Source organism: Lactuca sativa, chromosome 8 (assembly GCF_002870075.4).
Source record: "Lactuca sativa cultivar Salinas chromosome 8, Lsat_Salinas_v11, whole genome shotgun sequence".
Taxonomy (NCBI): Eukaryota; Viridiplantae; Streptophyta; class Magnoliopsida; order Asterales; family Asteraceae; genus Lactuca; species Lactuca sativa.
In genome coordinates, this window is record NC_056630.2 from 120,786,214 (window position 1) to 120,800,819 (window position 14,606).

Below are 14,606 nucleotides of genomic sequence, written 5' to 3' on the forward strand. Positions count from 1 at the left end.
TCGGCTAGCCCTTTCTTACTCTCTCTAGTGGCCGATTTTTCCCAAGAATGTGATCTTTATATAGTGTTACAATTAGGGTAAACCCTTAATTGTCATGGCTTTCCATTTCCTTGGATCCATGGGTTCAAATACACCATGGAGCATCCATGGACCATCCTATGGGTTTTAGCCCAACTTGATTATCCATGGATCATTAGCCCACTATACAAGTATGGATGATTTACACAATCAACCCATATATTTAATTAGTCTTCTTTTGATCACTTAATTAATCCTAGATTAATTCTTGACCAATACTAATTAAATAATCTCATTATTCTTATTATTAATATACTAGAACTTATAATATATTAATAACCATAAGTGTCTTATTTCTCTCATTTAGTCTATCCAAGTGCATGATGCCATGCAACCCAAATGGACCATGCCGGGTCGGGTTAAGTCTTACCAATTATAGTTATGGACTTAGACATTAATCCAACAATTATGTGGTAGTGGTAGGGGTGAAATAGTCCCCGGGATCGGTTGAGATAAACCAGAGGGTAGGTCGGGCACCCGGATATGCCTGACAGAGGTAGGTGGGGACCTCGGTATGTCTGACAGGGGTAGGTCGGGCACCCCGGTATGCCTAACAGGGGTAGGTTAAGCACCCTAGTATGCTTAGCAGGGTAGGTCGGGCACCCCGGTATGCCTTACAGTATGTTATTGTATGGTGTGTGGTATTATTGGGGAACTCACTAAGCTTCGTGCTTACGGTTTACAGCTTTGATTTTAGGTACTTCATTTTCAAAAGAAAGGAGCCGACATGATCGCATCGCATCACATTATGATTTTCCGCACATGAGATCTTTGGGATTATACTATGATATTGGTTTTATGATAACATGTTTTGATTATTGACACTTGGGTTTTGACATGGGATGTTATTATGGATGTTTTATTAGTGTTGGTTTTATGAATTATTAAACATAAAAATGAAATTTTGGGTCTTGAATTTTGGGATGTTACAAGTTGGTATCAGAGTGTTAGCTTGAGGGATTCGGGCACACTCTTGGGTGTGTCTGGACTCAAACTGAGGACTTGGTATGAAAATTTTCAAAAGAAAATCATTTTTATAAAAAGAATTTTGAAAATAGAAAAGAACTTTGAAAAGAACAAGGTGTGTGATGTGTGCAATCAACCGAGCTCAAGTAAGTTTTCCCCAAGATACCCATACATGTTATGTTACGATATAATATGATTATGAGAACTGCATGCTAGATTAGGGATAAGGATCTAGAAATGATTCCTTGTATGCCTACTGTATGAGTTTGTAGACCTGCATGCTAGTACTGATCAGTCAGTGATAGGATGACATGTTTAGGTTATGCCTGATTATATGAGCCTTTGAATTACATGCTAGTACAGATTCTTGATTAAAGGATAGAATGTTATGAATATTGATATGTTGGTTAGGTTTTCCCCATTGTCTAAATGCTTCTTGCTTTGTGCTCTGTGGGGCTCTTGGTGATGTGAAGTGACTTCTAAGTGGATATGCAAAGTCACATGGGGCACATGTTGAATAATCTCAGAGTGAAGGACTTGGCCCTATTGTGCAGCTCTTGCCTAAGTCCAACTATTCTAGGATTGAGTCTTTTACTCAAAGGATTATCTGATTTCTGTTGCATGTGATTATATCCATGAGGTAGCTAGTTGACACCGGTAGGATTCTTTCGGCAGTTGAGGGCTACATGAGGTCAAGAACTTAGGAAAGCCTAGGAAATGATTTAATGGATTTGGTTGTGCTGTTAGCGAACATTCAGGGTATTAGTTTGAGAAGGCGACTTGGAGGATTTGGTATGATTCTGGAGGAAAGTATGGATACGTGTGGAAGGTAGTATTGGGCCCATAGTACTGAAAGCACGGGATCCATACTCGAATCGGGGAGAGTCTTAGAGAATCCAGGAAGCCTGTGGGATAAGTATTCTTGAGTATATTCGGATCCCTTGTAGGTTAGTTCGGTATGGTGTTGAGCACTCAAAGATTCTAGTTCCGGCTCAGGAGCAGGGCCTGGGCCAGTCGATGCACAATCACAGAAGTTCATCTCACCAAAGATTACTCGTGGAGTTTTGGGAATGGACCTCGGTGGTCTTTCATTCATCCAAGGAAGGGATTTTGGAGCCTTCGATAGTCATCTCGGGTCCTATCGGACCGAAAATAGTCGCGGGGCAGTTAGGGGCTTACCCAGAGCCCAAAGCCTGTGGATCCTTAGAATCCTTCAGGAAGGAGGATCCTATTGTTAGTTCCTGTCATCGAGGTCGGAAGGGAGAATTACACCATGATCTAAGGAGGGTCGAAGTATCTATGGACAAGGGGATCAAGATTCCTCTAGATGTTGCGGGTATGTCATCTTCTACTGCTACTAGGTGGATGTCAGGAATTTGTATCGCTTTTGAATTGTGAGTGAGATTTAGATCCAAGTGCTTTTGGTCTTGGTGTGATTTCGGCCTAGGGGTGATTTCGGCATTGGCATGTGATTTTGGCCCATCACCACCGAAATCTCATGTTCTTGGGTCCCCAAAACCGTAATCCCAAAGGCATGGCATAAATCATGCATAAAATCCAAACTATCTAACTTGGCTTGACTTGTTATAAGTTGTTGACTTTCAAAGGCTCCTTACAAGTATGATTTTCAAGCATATATATTTACTTATACAAATAATGTCCTTTTGGCTTTCAAAGTTTTATTGCAACAAAATTGTGATGTGGTTTTACATTATACATAGATACACCTTAGACCTTGCTTGTTCCAAAATTTTCTAGTTGTCACACCACTCAACTCCAAGATCACCCATAAAATGGACCAAAAGTGCCAAAAAAAACCCCCAAATTACAAGATCTAATGAATTAGATAGCAAGATCGGAACTTTATACTCACAATGATCCAAAAATGTAGTGCCTTTGATGGATCCAAACTTGACGCATCAATCCTTGCAACTAAGATAACCTTCTTGATCTTCTTATTTCATCAAAATAACATAAAACCATCCAAAAGAGGAGAGAGAGGATGGGAAAAGCTCAAATCTTTAATATGGTGGCTAGGGTTTCTCCCAAAAGGTTCTACAGATGATGGAGGCTGATAAAATGACCTAAAATGCGGAGCATTAAGCTTAAATACGTTGAAAACCCTAAAAATATCATGGGCTTAGGCCTGACTGATCCCCACGCCATGGCCATGACTTTTCACCCAAAGCCACCTCAACTTCAAATAACCATAAATTCTTCGTTTCAACTCTATTTTAGGCGATCTTTATATCCACGGAAATGTATTGACGAGCCCCACACTTCTATCTAGTTAACTTTGGTTTAACACATGCCGAACTAAAAACCATAATCCATGCAAGAAGCCTAATATATAACTTTTCCCATTTTACCCTTTGACTCCAAAGCACAAACCAAGGGCTTAGATCATATAACCGATATTATCAACTCCAATAGGGTCTAAACCTTCTTTCCTTAAAGCTCAAGGCCTTTACTTGATCCATTTATTGCCCATAATCCCAAAATAAGACACTTATCGAAACATGGTGTTACAATATATATATATATATATATATATATATATATATATATATATATATATATATATATATATATATATATATATATATGCTAGGTTCAAATGTGGATGAACATCTATTGTGCGGACGTGTATGGACAATGCTATTTTATGGGAATGACTAAGAGAATATATTGATTAGTAATGTGAATACGTTCAACCTTAGATAACTATCGTTATTATCATGCATTCTTACTAGTTCTTATTTATTTTTTGTTCTTACACATCGTTTTTCACTCATTTTCATTCTTACAGTATATGATTATGAACAATGCATTCTGACAACATTCTGACAGAATGAGAATCATAAAAAAGTTTATAATACTCTTATAGACGATTTAATAAATGAGAATGTGAGATAATGACAATAGTTATGTATGGTTGAACACATTCAAATTACCAAACAACATACTTTCTTAGTTATTCTCACTGAATAAACTGTCAACACATCCGCACAATAAATGTTAATCCTCATTTGAACCTAACACTATATATATATATATATATATATATATATATATATATATATATATATATATATATATATATATATATATATATATATGTGTGTGTGTGTGTGTGTGTGTGTGTGTGTGTGTGTGATTAGTGTTATATATACTTGCATGTTGTCCATGTTCATAAATAGATCCAACTAACCACAATGCAACATGTGCAAAATCAAATTTATATCTTTGTTTAATCAAATAAATCAATTAATCTAACACACTTCTCAATTATGTAACTGCATTTTATTAGATACTTTTTCCATTTTAGATTTGTTTTCATGAACTGAGGATATATTATTTTTGTTATTTCTTTTAATTTCTAAATTTGATCGTTATATGAACTTTGTTCAATGTAATATATAAGAATCCATAATGTGAAAGAGAAAACATTTCTTATACTTTTTTATTTGTTTCCCGACAGTTTCTTTTTCTCTAACATTGCATCATAAAGTTTCCAAAAGTTGCCAACATCGGAAATTTGAAGGAAAATGACTATACAATCAAATCTGTCCAACTTATAAACATTCAAAATACAAGTAATTGATAATTCCCAAACAAGTCCCTCTAAAATCCAATCATGAATCAAACCAACTTTTCCAAAACCATAAATTCCTTTGATTGTTATGCCACCAAACACTCATAAGTAATAACAAAAACAAAACGAACCTATTATAAAGCGACCAACACAAACCTTTGAGTAATTCACACACTTCTCGCCATCATTTCTTGAAATCTCCTGTATGATTCCTGCTTTTCCAACATAAACTTCTCGTGGCCATTTGCTATGAATTTATCAGCAAGACGATCGATCTCATTAATCTGATCACAACCACCATCACCTTTGTTCTTCTCTTCGAGCCAATGGAGGTACCCTGTAAGCTGTGACTCTAACACCATCTCATGATCAACATAGGAGCGCCATGTGGAATCATAATAAACATGGTTGTTAAACGCATCTTGCATCTCGAGTGATGTCACTGGGACTACATGAGATGAACACCAGTTGTAATGCAACCTAAATGATCCAAAATAAACCTTGTTTTTGTTTTTGGTTTTGTTTCTTTTTAAGATGAAGGGATCCAAGAATTTGATATTGTTCAGATGAGTTTCTTTGAAGAGGTTAATGACAATGGATTTAGCCTTAGTGTAGGTACGAGTGAACCGACATAGGTGGGAGAAGATGAAGTTGTGAACCAGGGTTTTGAATTTCATGGAGGTTGCTAAAGAAGAAGAAGAAGAAGAAGAAGAAGAAGAAGAAATCAGTGGAGGTAGTCTCATTGGGAAAGAATAAGAAGATGGGGTAGCCATTTTTTGTCTCAGGGTATTATATCGAGTAGTATTTATAAGGGGTCTTGATTATTAATATAATGGTTTAAACAGCCACATTTATCGTGTAAATAGTTTTTATATACTTTCTATGATATGGTCATACTTAATTCATATACGATTGTTAAAATAATTGCTAATTTGAATATTTGTTGTACAAAATTTTGTCAGAGTCCACATGTGTTTGCCTTGCCAAATACAGTAAGTTTGTTAATTCAAATGAAAGTTGGAAATCACTTTTTCCTAATGCATATCTTCAAGTGCTGCTTTTCCTTTCCTTTTCCTTTAAACCCTTTTGTGTTTCTCGTGGGTTTCTAAATCTTAAATTGATGGTAAGGATGTACATTTATATACAGTTATACATGAAGCCAAACATTATAATAAAAGGATTCAATCCGACCCATTTCTTCCTTTATCATGTATTATTTAAATGATTATAATTTTTTCTCGTGGGTTTCTAAATCTTAAATTGATGGTAAGGATGTACATTTATATACAGTTATACATGAAGCCAAACATTATAATAAAAGGATTCAATCCGACCCATTTCTTCCTTTATCATGTATTATTTAAATGATTATAATTTTTAAGAAACCGTAAAATTTGAAAAATGTCATGTTGTTTGCACTACGTTTTCTTTAATTGGCTAATGTTTAAAGTTTCAACTTCCAAAGAATATTTGACTTAAGGTTTAGTTGTAATTTTCGTCTCTAAACTTAGGGTTTTTTTTGGCAAAACTAGTTGGTAGCAGATAGTTTGTAGCTGGTAACGCCGTAGCGGTTTGTTAAACGCTACGTGAAGTAGCATTTGGATTTGAAACATTTTGTTTAAACTATACGCTAGAAGTTGTAGTGCCAAACGAGACTTTCTGTAAAAAACAGAACGTTTTGTCAAACTATAACATCCCGTTTATTAAATAAATAAATAGATAAAATTAATAAATGAATAGTAGCCCTAAATGCTGAATAAGTTAGCAAGGCGTTATTGTTGGGGGTTAAAATGTAATTTCCGGATTAGTCTATAAAGAATTTTTGGAGGTTGATGGTGGTTTGGTAAATTCTGGATTTAAATTGAAATAAAATCTTAAAGTTGAAAAGATTTTATGGAGGCAGGGGCTAAAGTGTAAGTTTTGGATTTAAATTAAAAACAAATATTATGGGGAGGGATTGATAATGGATAAACGAATTAAAGTTTGAAAGATCACGGGATATACCCGGTGACCTTCCTTTCCCGTCTTACACCCCGTTCCCGAGTTCAACTTAACGAGAGAAAGGAAAGGAAATGGATGAAAATGAGAAGAAAATAGAAGAAATTGGTGTTCCCGGGTTTCATTAAAGGAGAGAATTGGAAGGAAGTGGAGGGAAATGGGAGGATTACTATCCCTCATAACTTTCCTTCCGATTTGGGAGGATTTGGAAAGAAAGAACAAAATAATTCATTTTTTTTCCACTTCTCTCCAACTCGGGAACACAAAAGAAACTTTTGTTTTCCTTTCCTTTCTCTTCTTTTCTCTCGTGACTTTCTTTTCTCTTCTCTTCTTTTCTTTTGTTAAACTCGGGAACGAGGCGTTAAGGTTAGCACCTGAAACCATAGCACATCCTTTCCCAGCCGCCTCCATTTTCTTCAGGCCTGTTCATTCCCGTATCTCACCAATAGCAGAGTGTGGATGGTGTTCCACATCTCATTAGTAGCAGATCAGGGTCGAGGCCCAAGTTAGGGAAAGAGTGAGTGTGTGCTGGTCCCGAATCTCACTACCAGTAGGAGCAGGGACGGGGTTCCATGACTCATCAGTAGCAGGACAAGGGCGAGGCCCAGGATAGGCGAGGCCTTAGGACAGGATCCATTAGTATATGTTTAGCTTATGTGTTGTGATATGTTTATGTGCTATTATATGTTAGCGGGCGAGGCCCTGTGGCAGGCGAGGCCTAAGTGAAATAGATATGTGTACAAGCAGGGCTCGAAGCCAGGCGGGGTCTGGAGCGGCGGGACCGTTGTAGCGGGCGAGGCCCGAGGTAGGGGGCGAGGCCCAGAATAGCGGGCGTGGCCCAGTATGTGCAGTATGTGGTTATGCATGGTATGTGGTAGGTTGGGGAACTCACTAAGCTTCGTGCTTATGGTTTTCAGTTTTGGTTTCAGGTACTTCCGGTAGCGGAGGGAGGAGCTCGGGGTGATCGCATGGCACACACCATAGATTAGACAGCCTGGGAATGTTTTACTCTGATTATGAACATGTGTTTTGGAAATTAATACTCTGGCTATGTTATGGATTGATAATTATGTTTTAAGTAACGTTTTATAAAAGAAATTTTTAGTCTTGAATTTTGGGACGTTACACTAGGCTTAACCGAGATCGGACGCAGGGCGTACTCGGACGCTGGGTGTTCCTCGGCTACGCTGGGCGTCCAAGGTGCAACGTTTCAAGATCCGAAGCGATCATCGTGATCAGCAAGCAGTAGTTAGTGTCACACCCCCAAACCAGAACGACGGAATCATTCGAAGGCGGATGACTTCATGTAGTATCATAACAGTTGAATATATAGTAAAGAAAGCAAACACAACCATCATAAATATAATTTAAAAAGTTACATTGTTGATTGTATTACATGTTTCAAAAGAAATTACATTATGATGATAAAATGAGTTTGAAATTGACGCCTTAGCGTCCCTTCCCCAAAAGCTGGTGTTTACCTGTATTACTGAATTCCTGAGAAATACAAGTAGTTTTGAAAAAGTGTCAACAATTAAGTTGGTGAGTTCATAAGCGTTTTTGTATAAGAATTGTATGCCTTTTTGTATAAAGTAACTGAGTTTTTTTTTTCTAGAAAATCCAATATTTTCCATAAATGAATAATAGTTTTAAAAGTTCAAAAACCCGAAATGCATAAGTACTTTCCATACCTAGAATAGTGTAAGTAGATTTATATATGTATATATAACTACTAAGGCGTTTAATAGCCCCGTAAATCAAATGTTTTAATACTTCATGTGAGTTTTATAACCGTACTATTGACCCAGACTGCCTGTAACAATGTTCTTCAGGCGTTAGAATGATATGACATTTGTCACCCCAGACCTGCCGGTCCAACTGTAGCTAACAGTTTAGGTGCGGGATTGTCAATCTTGTATAGATCTATACACAAGTATCACACTCTCCCTACAATAGATTATGGTATATAATACAGGACTTAAAATGCGTACGTGAAAGTACGTGAAGTCAAATGTCTCACAAAGTTTGTATCAAATAGATTTACATATGAAGAGTCCATTGTTCTTGTAAGTGTAAGTATTTCCTTCCTATAGTGTTTATAGAGTGTAAAATATCATGAATATCTCATAAACTATACCTATTATAGTTTTCCAAAAATGTATTTCATTTGCATGATAAACCTTAATGTGTTACTAACTTTGCATGTAAAGTATAACATTTGTATTAATGTTATTTTATGTATTTAACATTTATACACAAAATGTAGAATAAGTATTTGAAAATTGTATGTAATGATTTGCATTTTAACATAAGTTTTTGTTGCGTTTCACTTGTATTTCTCCCCCTAAAATATAGTAAAAACGTGAAAATATAGGGGTATGAACTCACCTGGTAAGTGTGATGATTTGAAGAAAACGAGATTTTTCTCGGGCAGCACTTCGACCGGGAAGTGGGAAATTTCTCGGGATTTCTGGCCCTGTGGACCTTCGTCGTAGCTTGGATACGTAACCGGGGCGTCGGGATAGTTTTAGGAGGCTCGAGAGTGAGAAAATATGGGAGAAAGGTTGTAAATTGGCAAGAATAGCCGGAACCCTCGCATCCTATTTATAGGAGGGGAATCTAGCCCTCGTACGCTGGGCGTACACGTGTACGCTAGGCGTACGTCAGCGATGATGCCCCTCTCAGACGCCGGACTTCGGATGGGACGGGCTAGAGTGCATAGGGGAGACGTGGTCAATCCGCGGCCTTGCATCGGGTACGCTGTGCGTACCTTCGTACGCTATAGTGTACCCCCTCGGTTTGTGTGCCCCGATCTTCTAAAATGCGTAACTTTCGCATACGAGCTCCATTTTTGACGTTCTTTATACCCACGCGTAGGTGAGAATATAATCTACAACTTTCATTTAGACTTTGTTGGCAAATTTTGAATTTATTTTTAATTATATATTTTTACTAGGCCAGGACAGGAAAAGACCGTTAAAAATACATAACTTCTTCATCCGATGTCCGTTTTTGTCTGTCTTTTACCGTTGTACTACTATTGTCGAGATCTTCAACTCTCGTTTAGGTTGTGTTGGCTAAATATCACTCGATCTCTATTTCGAGTTTGTAGTTGTCTACCGTTATTCTGAAACTTAGAAAAATCCTAACTTCCTCAGATGAAGTCAGATTTGGACATTCTTTTTATGTACGTTCATGGTTTAATGATATCTACAACATTCGTTTAGATACTTAAGGCTAAAAAGTATTTTATTGAAATTTCGCGTTTTACGCTTTAATAGTGTTTTACCGGTTTTGTTGCGGAGTTTCGATTGATCATAACTTCTTTGTTAAAACTCGGATTTTTGTGTTCTTTACATTTTTGAAAATCTTGTTACGATATTTATTACTTTATGCAACCCAATTGAGACTTTGGAACATTTTATTTTTGACGCTATTTTTATTATATCAAAAGTAGATTGCAATACTTGACTTAGGTTATTACATTGACTTGAAATATCGGGTTGTCACAGTTAGGATTCGGCCACATCATCAATTTCGCATCAGTTTCGCAAATCTGAGTCTCGACTTCAAAAATTCGTAACTTTCGCATACGAGCTCCGTTTTCGACGTTATTTATATCCATGTGTAGGTGGGATCGTATTCTACAACTTTCGTTTAGATTCCGTCGGATAATTTTGACTTTATTTTTATAGTTATATTGTTAACAGTCTGGGACATGATTAGTCCGTTAAAAATCCATAACTTCTTCATCCGATGTCCGTTTTCGTCTGTCTTTTTATCGTTACGCTACTATTAACGAGATCTTTGATTTCGTTTAGGCTGTGTCGACCAAAAAACTCTTGATCTAATATTCGGATTTCAGGTTGTGTACTGCTGATCCGAAACTTAGAAAAATCATAACTTCCTCATACGAAGTAAGATTTGGGCATTCTTTTTATGTACGCTATCGGTTTAACGATCACTATGACTTTCGTTTATATTGCTAAGGCTAAAAATCGTTATATCGTAAATTCACTATTTACGTCGCGCAATGTCGTGCCGGTTGTGTCGCGAAACTTCGACAGGTCATAACCTCTTCGTTATAGCTCGGATTTCAGCATTCTTTATATGTCCGTAATCCTTGTCACGACCACTATCACTTCATGTATCGATATTGGGTTTATCTCACACTTTAATTTTAACGCTTAGTTTTATCCTTTATATATTATATTTTTATAATTAAGTATAAAGCACATAAATTCACATAATTCACATAATACTCAATTAATTCATCTTTATTACTTTAAAATAGGTTACAATGGTTAACCTAGACTATTATATCATCTACTAATGCTTAGCCCCGAAAAACTGGCGTTACATCGAGTGACTCTAATTTCTCTTTTATCCTTTTCTCAAACTCATTTGGTGAGTCTGGAATCTGATGTATGGCCGGCTACTGACTTGTTCTGGTCTTGTTGACCTTTCCCCCCTCTGGTTCAGGTGTCCTATCGTTTGAACCAAATAGCTTTGCTAAGATCAAGTCAAATTTCGAACCAGTCGATGCAACCTTTTGTTAAAGAGCACATAGATAAGAAGAGGACGATTGTGTCTTGATAGCCTTGACTTCATTGAATAGCAACTAAATAGTTTTATGAAAGGAAGATATGTCACCTGCTGAGCCATTGTCTTTCTGGGTATTGGATTTTGAGAGATTTGTAATGTCCAGTAGTAACGAATCCAATTGAAGTTGAGCTTTCTCACTAAATGCTCGAAAGGGAGAGGTGGAGGATGACGCGAAAGCCTTAGATAGTTCTGCAATGGACTTCTCAAGAGTGTAGATGTACTGCTCTTGAGCAGTGACATGATTCTGCATATAATCTAACTTGGATTCATAGACAAAATCTAAACTGGATAAAGTTATCTATCTTCTGATGCATCGGAGATAGACAATCTTCAGTAGTGTTGTGAATTTTCTGATCTAGAGTTTCGATCCTCCGCATGTTGCGAGGAACTTGTCCTTTGATATAAGCAGTTGTGCCTTCAAAGTCTTCAATATTGACATGAAGTTTTTTGACCCGTGCTTATGTTGTCTCAATAAGGATACATACATTTTCTTCCATACATTCAAGATACTCTTTAAAGTTCTCCAGATATACAGTGTGAGAAGATGTGTGAAAGTGAATCTCCTCAATACCACCAACTACCATCTAAGCAGTTACTCTAATACGTCTAGGCTCAGGTTCAGATGTTATCACAGAATAATAATGTTGCTTCTTTATTATCAATATCAAAATCTTGTAACAACTGTCTCAACCATATTATCTCACAAGAAGTAGAAGCAATAACCCTATACTCTGTTTCAGCTGAAGAACGAGATATAGTAGTTTGTTTCTAAGATTTACACGAGACTAAAGAATCACTAAGAAGTATGCGAAATCCAGTAATAGCTATTCTTAAATCTAAACATTTACCCCAATCTGCATCACAAAAAGCCCTTAATTTCAAGTTGGATTTAGAAGATAAGAAAATTCCTTGACCAAGATTTTGTTTCAAATACTTCACCAGATAACATGCAGCTTGATAATGAGGAACTCTGGGACAAGACATAAACTAAGACAATTTCTAAACTGAAAAAGAAATGTCTGGTCTTGTTATGTTTAAGTATAATAATCGACCCACTAATCTTTTATATCGTGCATGATCATAAAAAATATCACCTTTATCACTTTGCAGATTATTTCTAGGATCCATATGAGTAGAAACAAGTTTAGTTGCTAAGAAACCCAAATTATCAGTCAATTGGAGTGTATAATTTCTTTGTGAAAAAAAGATTCCTTCATTGGATTTAGCCACGTCTAATCCTAAGAAATATCCCAGAGAACCCAAATCTTTGAGCTTAAGTTTTTCACTTAGTTTCTACTTAAGAAAATTTATTTATGTATTAGATGATCCAGTAATCAAGATATCATCTACATATACTAAAAGAGCAACATAAGTGGATCCTGATCCTTTGAAAAACAAACAATAATCTGACTTTGATTGAGTAAGCCCATAAATAACCTGAATGAAAATAAATTCTCAAACCATTGTCTTGAAGCTTATCTAAGACCATATATGGATTTGTGTAGTTTACATGCCAAAGAAACATTTCTAGTATATTTTTCCTTCTGAATTTTGAAACCAGGTGGTATTTCAATGAAAACTTCTTCTTTTTTTTTTTTTTATCTCTATTGAGGAAAGCATTAGTGGCATCTAATTGGACTAAATTCCATGACTTGGCAGCAACAATAGCAAGGAGCATCTTGACAGTTACTAACTTAGCAACAGGGGTATATGTGTCAAAAAAATCCACTCCTTCTTGTTGGCTAAAGCCTTTGGCAACCAATCGAGCTTATATCTTTCAACTTGACCATTACTTCCATATTTCAATTTATAAACCCATCTGCATCCAATTGTATGTTTATCAGAAGGCAAGGGCATAATGGTCCAAGTGTTGTTTGCTTCCATTGCAACTAGTTCTTCATCCATTGCTTTATACCATTGATGATATTTGGTAGGTTGAATAAAACTTTGAGGATCAAAATTTGCTGAAATATTCATGACTAAGGCTTTTTTATTTGGAGAAATCTTGTCATAACTAAGAACATCTTCCAAAGGATAGAGTGTAGTAGAGGATAACCACTACTAGAAAAACAACCTTTTACAACGCGCAAATGCGCGTCAAGGAAGGCCCTATCATAATGAGAGACGACACGTTTTGCGCGTCGTCTCTTTACGATGCGTATTTACGACGCGCATTTACGACGCACTCTTACGACACACAATGAGTGTCAAGGAAGGCCCTGTCATAAAGAAGACGACACGCATTTGCGTGTCGTACCTTACGACGCACATTTACGACGCACATTGCGTATCATTAAAGCCCCTGTTATTAAGAAAGATGACACACATTTTTGTGTGTCATAAAGTTAAGTGTTTTCAAAATTATATATTTTGATAGATTTACTAATTTTCAAATTAAATAACACATTAAAAATCTCATAATACAAAATAAAATACCATAAATAACAAAGATAGTTCATTTCACTAATATGTCAAATACAAATAATTATTCCAATAGTAAGTAAATGTTATAAAAAATGAACTCAAGAGAAGCAGAATTTATATATAATTGCATTATATAGCTTACAATGTGCCAAAAACTATCTGTGTCTTTGCTTTGTTTAAGTCTCGTTTCCTCCAAAGCTTCTAGCCATGCCAAAGTATTATATCTTAGGGTTCATGTCCAAATCAAGTAAAACATTTCTAGCCTAAATTCATCAAGTCCTTGGCATGAAGTCTTAGATAGAAGCTTAACTGCGATCTCCAATCCTTCTAGCAGACCCTAAAGATCATTATTGGCCATGTAGCAGGATCAACCTGCCAAAATTAGATAAGTTAAGAATATGCAACAAGATTGGTGAAAAGACATAAATGCCCCTACCTTGTATTCAATAGTAGCAACGTTTTTGGCAAGAACTAGAATTGAAGAAGAACTGGAATCTATCATTCATTTGGCTGGCAGAAGATCCAACTACAAAATTTGATGATGACCAACATACTACAACGTTAATAATGGGTCTTAGATTGTGTATGTTTGTATATTTGTAGAAATTGGAATTGAAATAACATGAATTTATGGGGCTTACCTTTCTTTTTCTTCTCATTCCATATGTCATTTCAACCAATAATTCTTCAATGTTTGCTCCAGGGAAATCCTCTTGTCTCACTACCACTCCATTTTTAATTGTGATTCACATGATGCCTCAATCCTAACTTACGGAATAAATTATACACCTGCACCAATAACAACTGTAAACTGTAAACCAACCAAAACTAGATATTCTTCCTATTACCAAATACAAAACACTTTTCATTGCTATAACTGACTGGGTAAATATTTGATGCCTTAATAAGAAATGGTATAATAGAAAGAGAAAAAGAAAAA

At 36.1% G+C, this 14,606-nt stretch overlaps 1 protein-coding gene across 1 annotated transcript; it reads right to left on the minus strand.

Annotated features, from left to right (window-relative positions):
• Positions 1 to 4,479: 4,479 nt before the first annotated feature.
• LOC111900968 (uncharacterized) lies at positions 4,480 to 5,427 on the minus strand. Its single transcript, XM_023896837.3, has one exon. The coding sequence runs from the start codon at positions 5,410 to 5,412 to the stop codon at positions 4,807 to 4,809; it is 606 nt and encodes a 201-aa protein (XP_023752605.1). The 5' UTR covers positions 5,413 to 5,427; the 3' UTR covers positions 4,480 to 4,806.
• Between the last annotated feature and the right edge of the window lie 9,179 nt (positions 5,428 to 14,606).

Coding starts and splice junctions, on each gene's coding strand:
- LOC111900968 (XM_023896837.3), bottom strand. CDS start 5,412: ATGGCTACCCCATCTTCTTATTCTTTCCCAATGAGACTACCTCCACTG.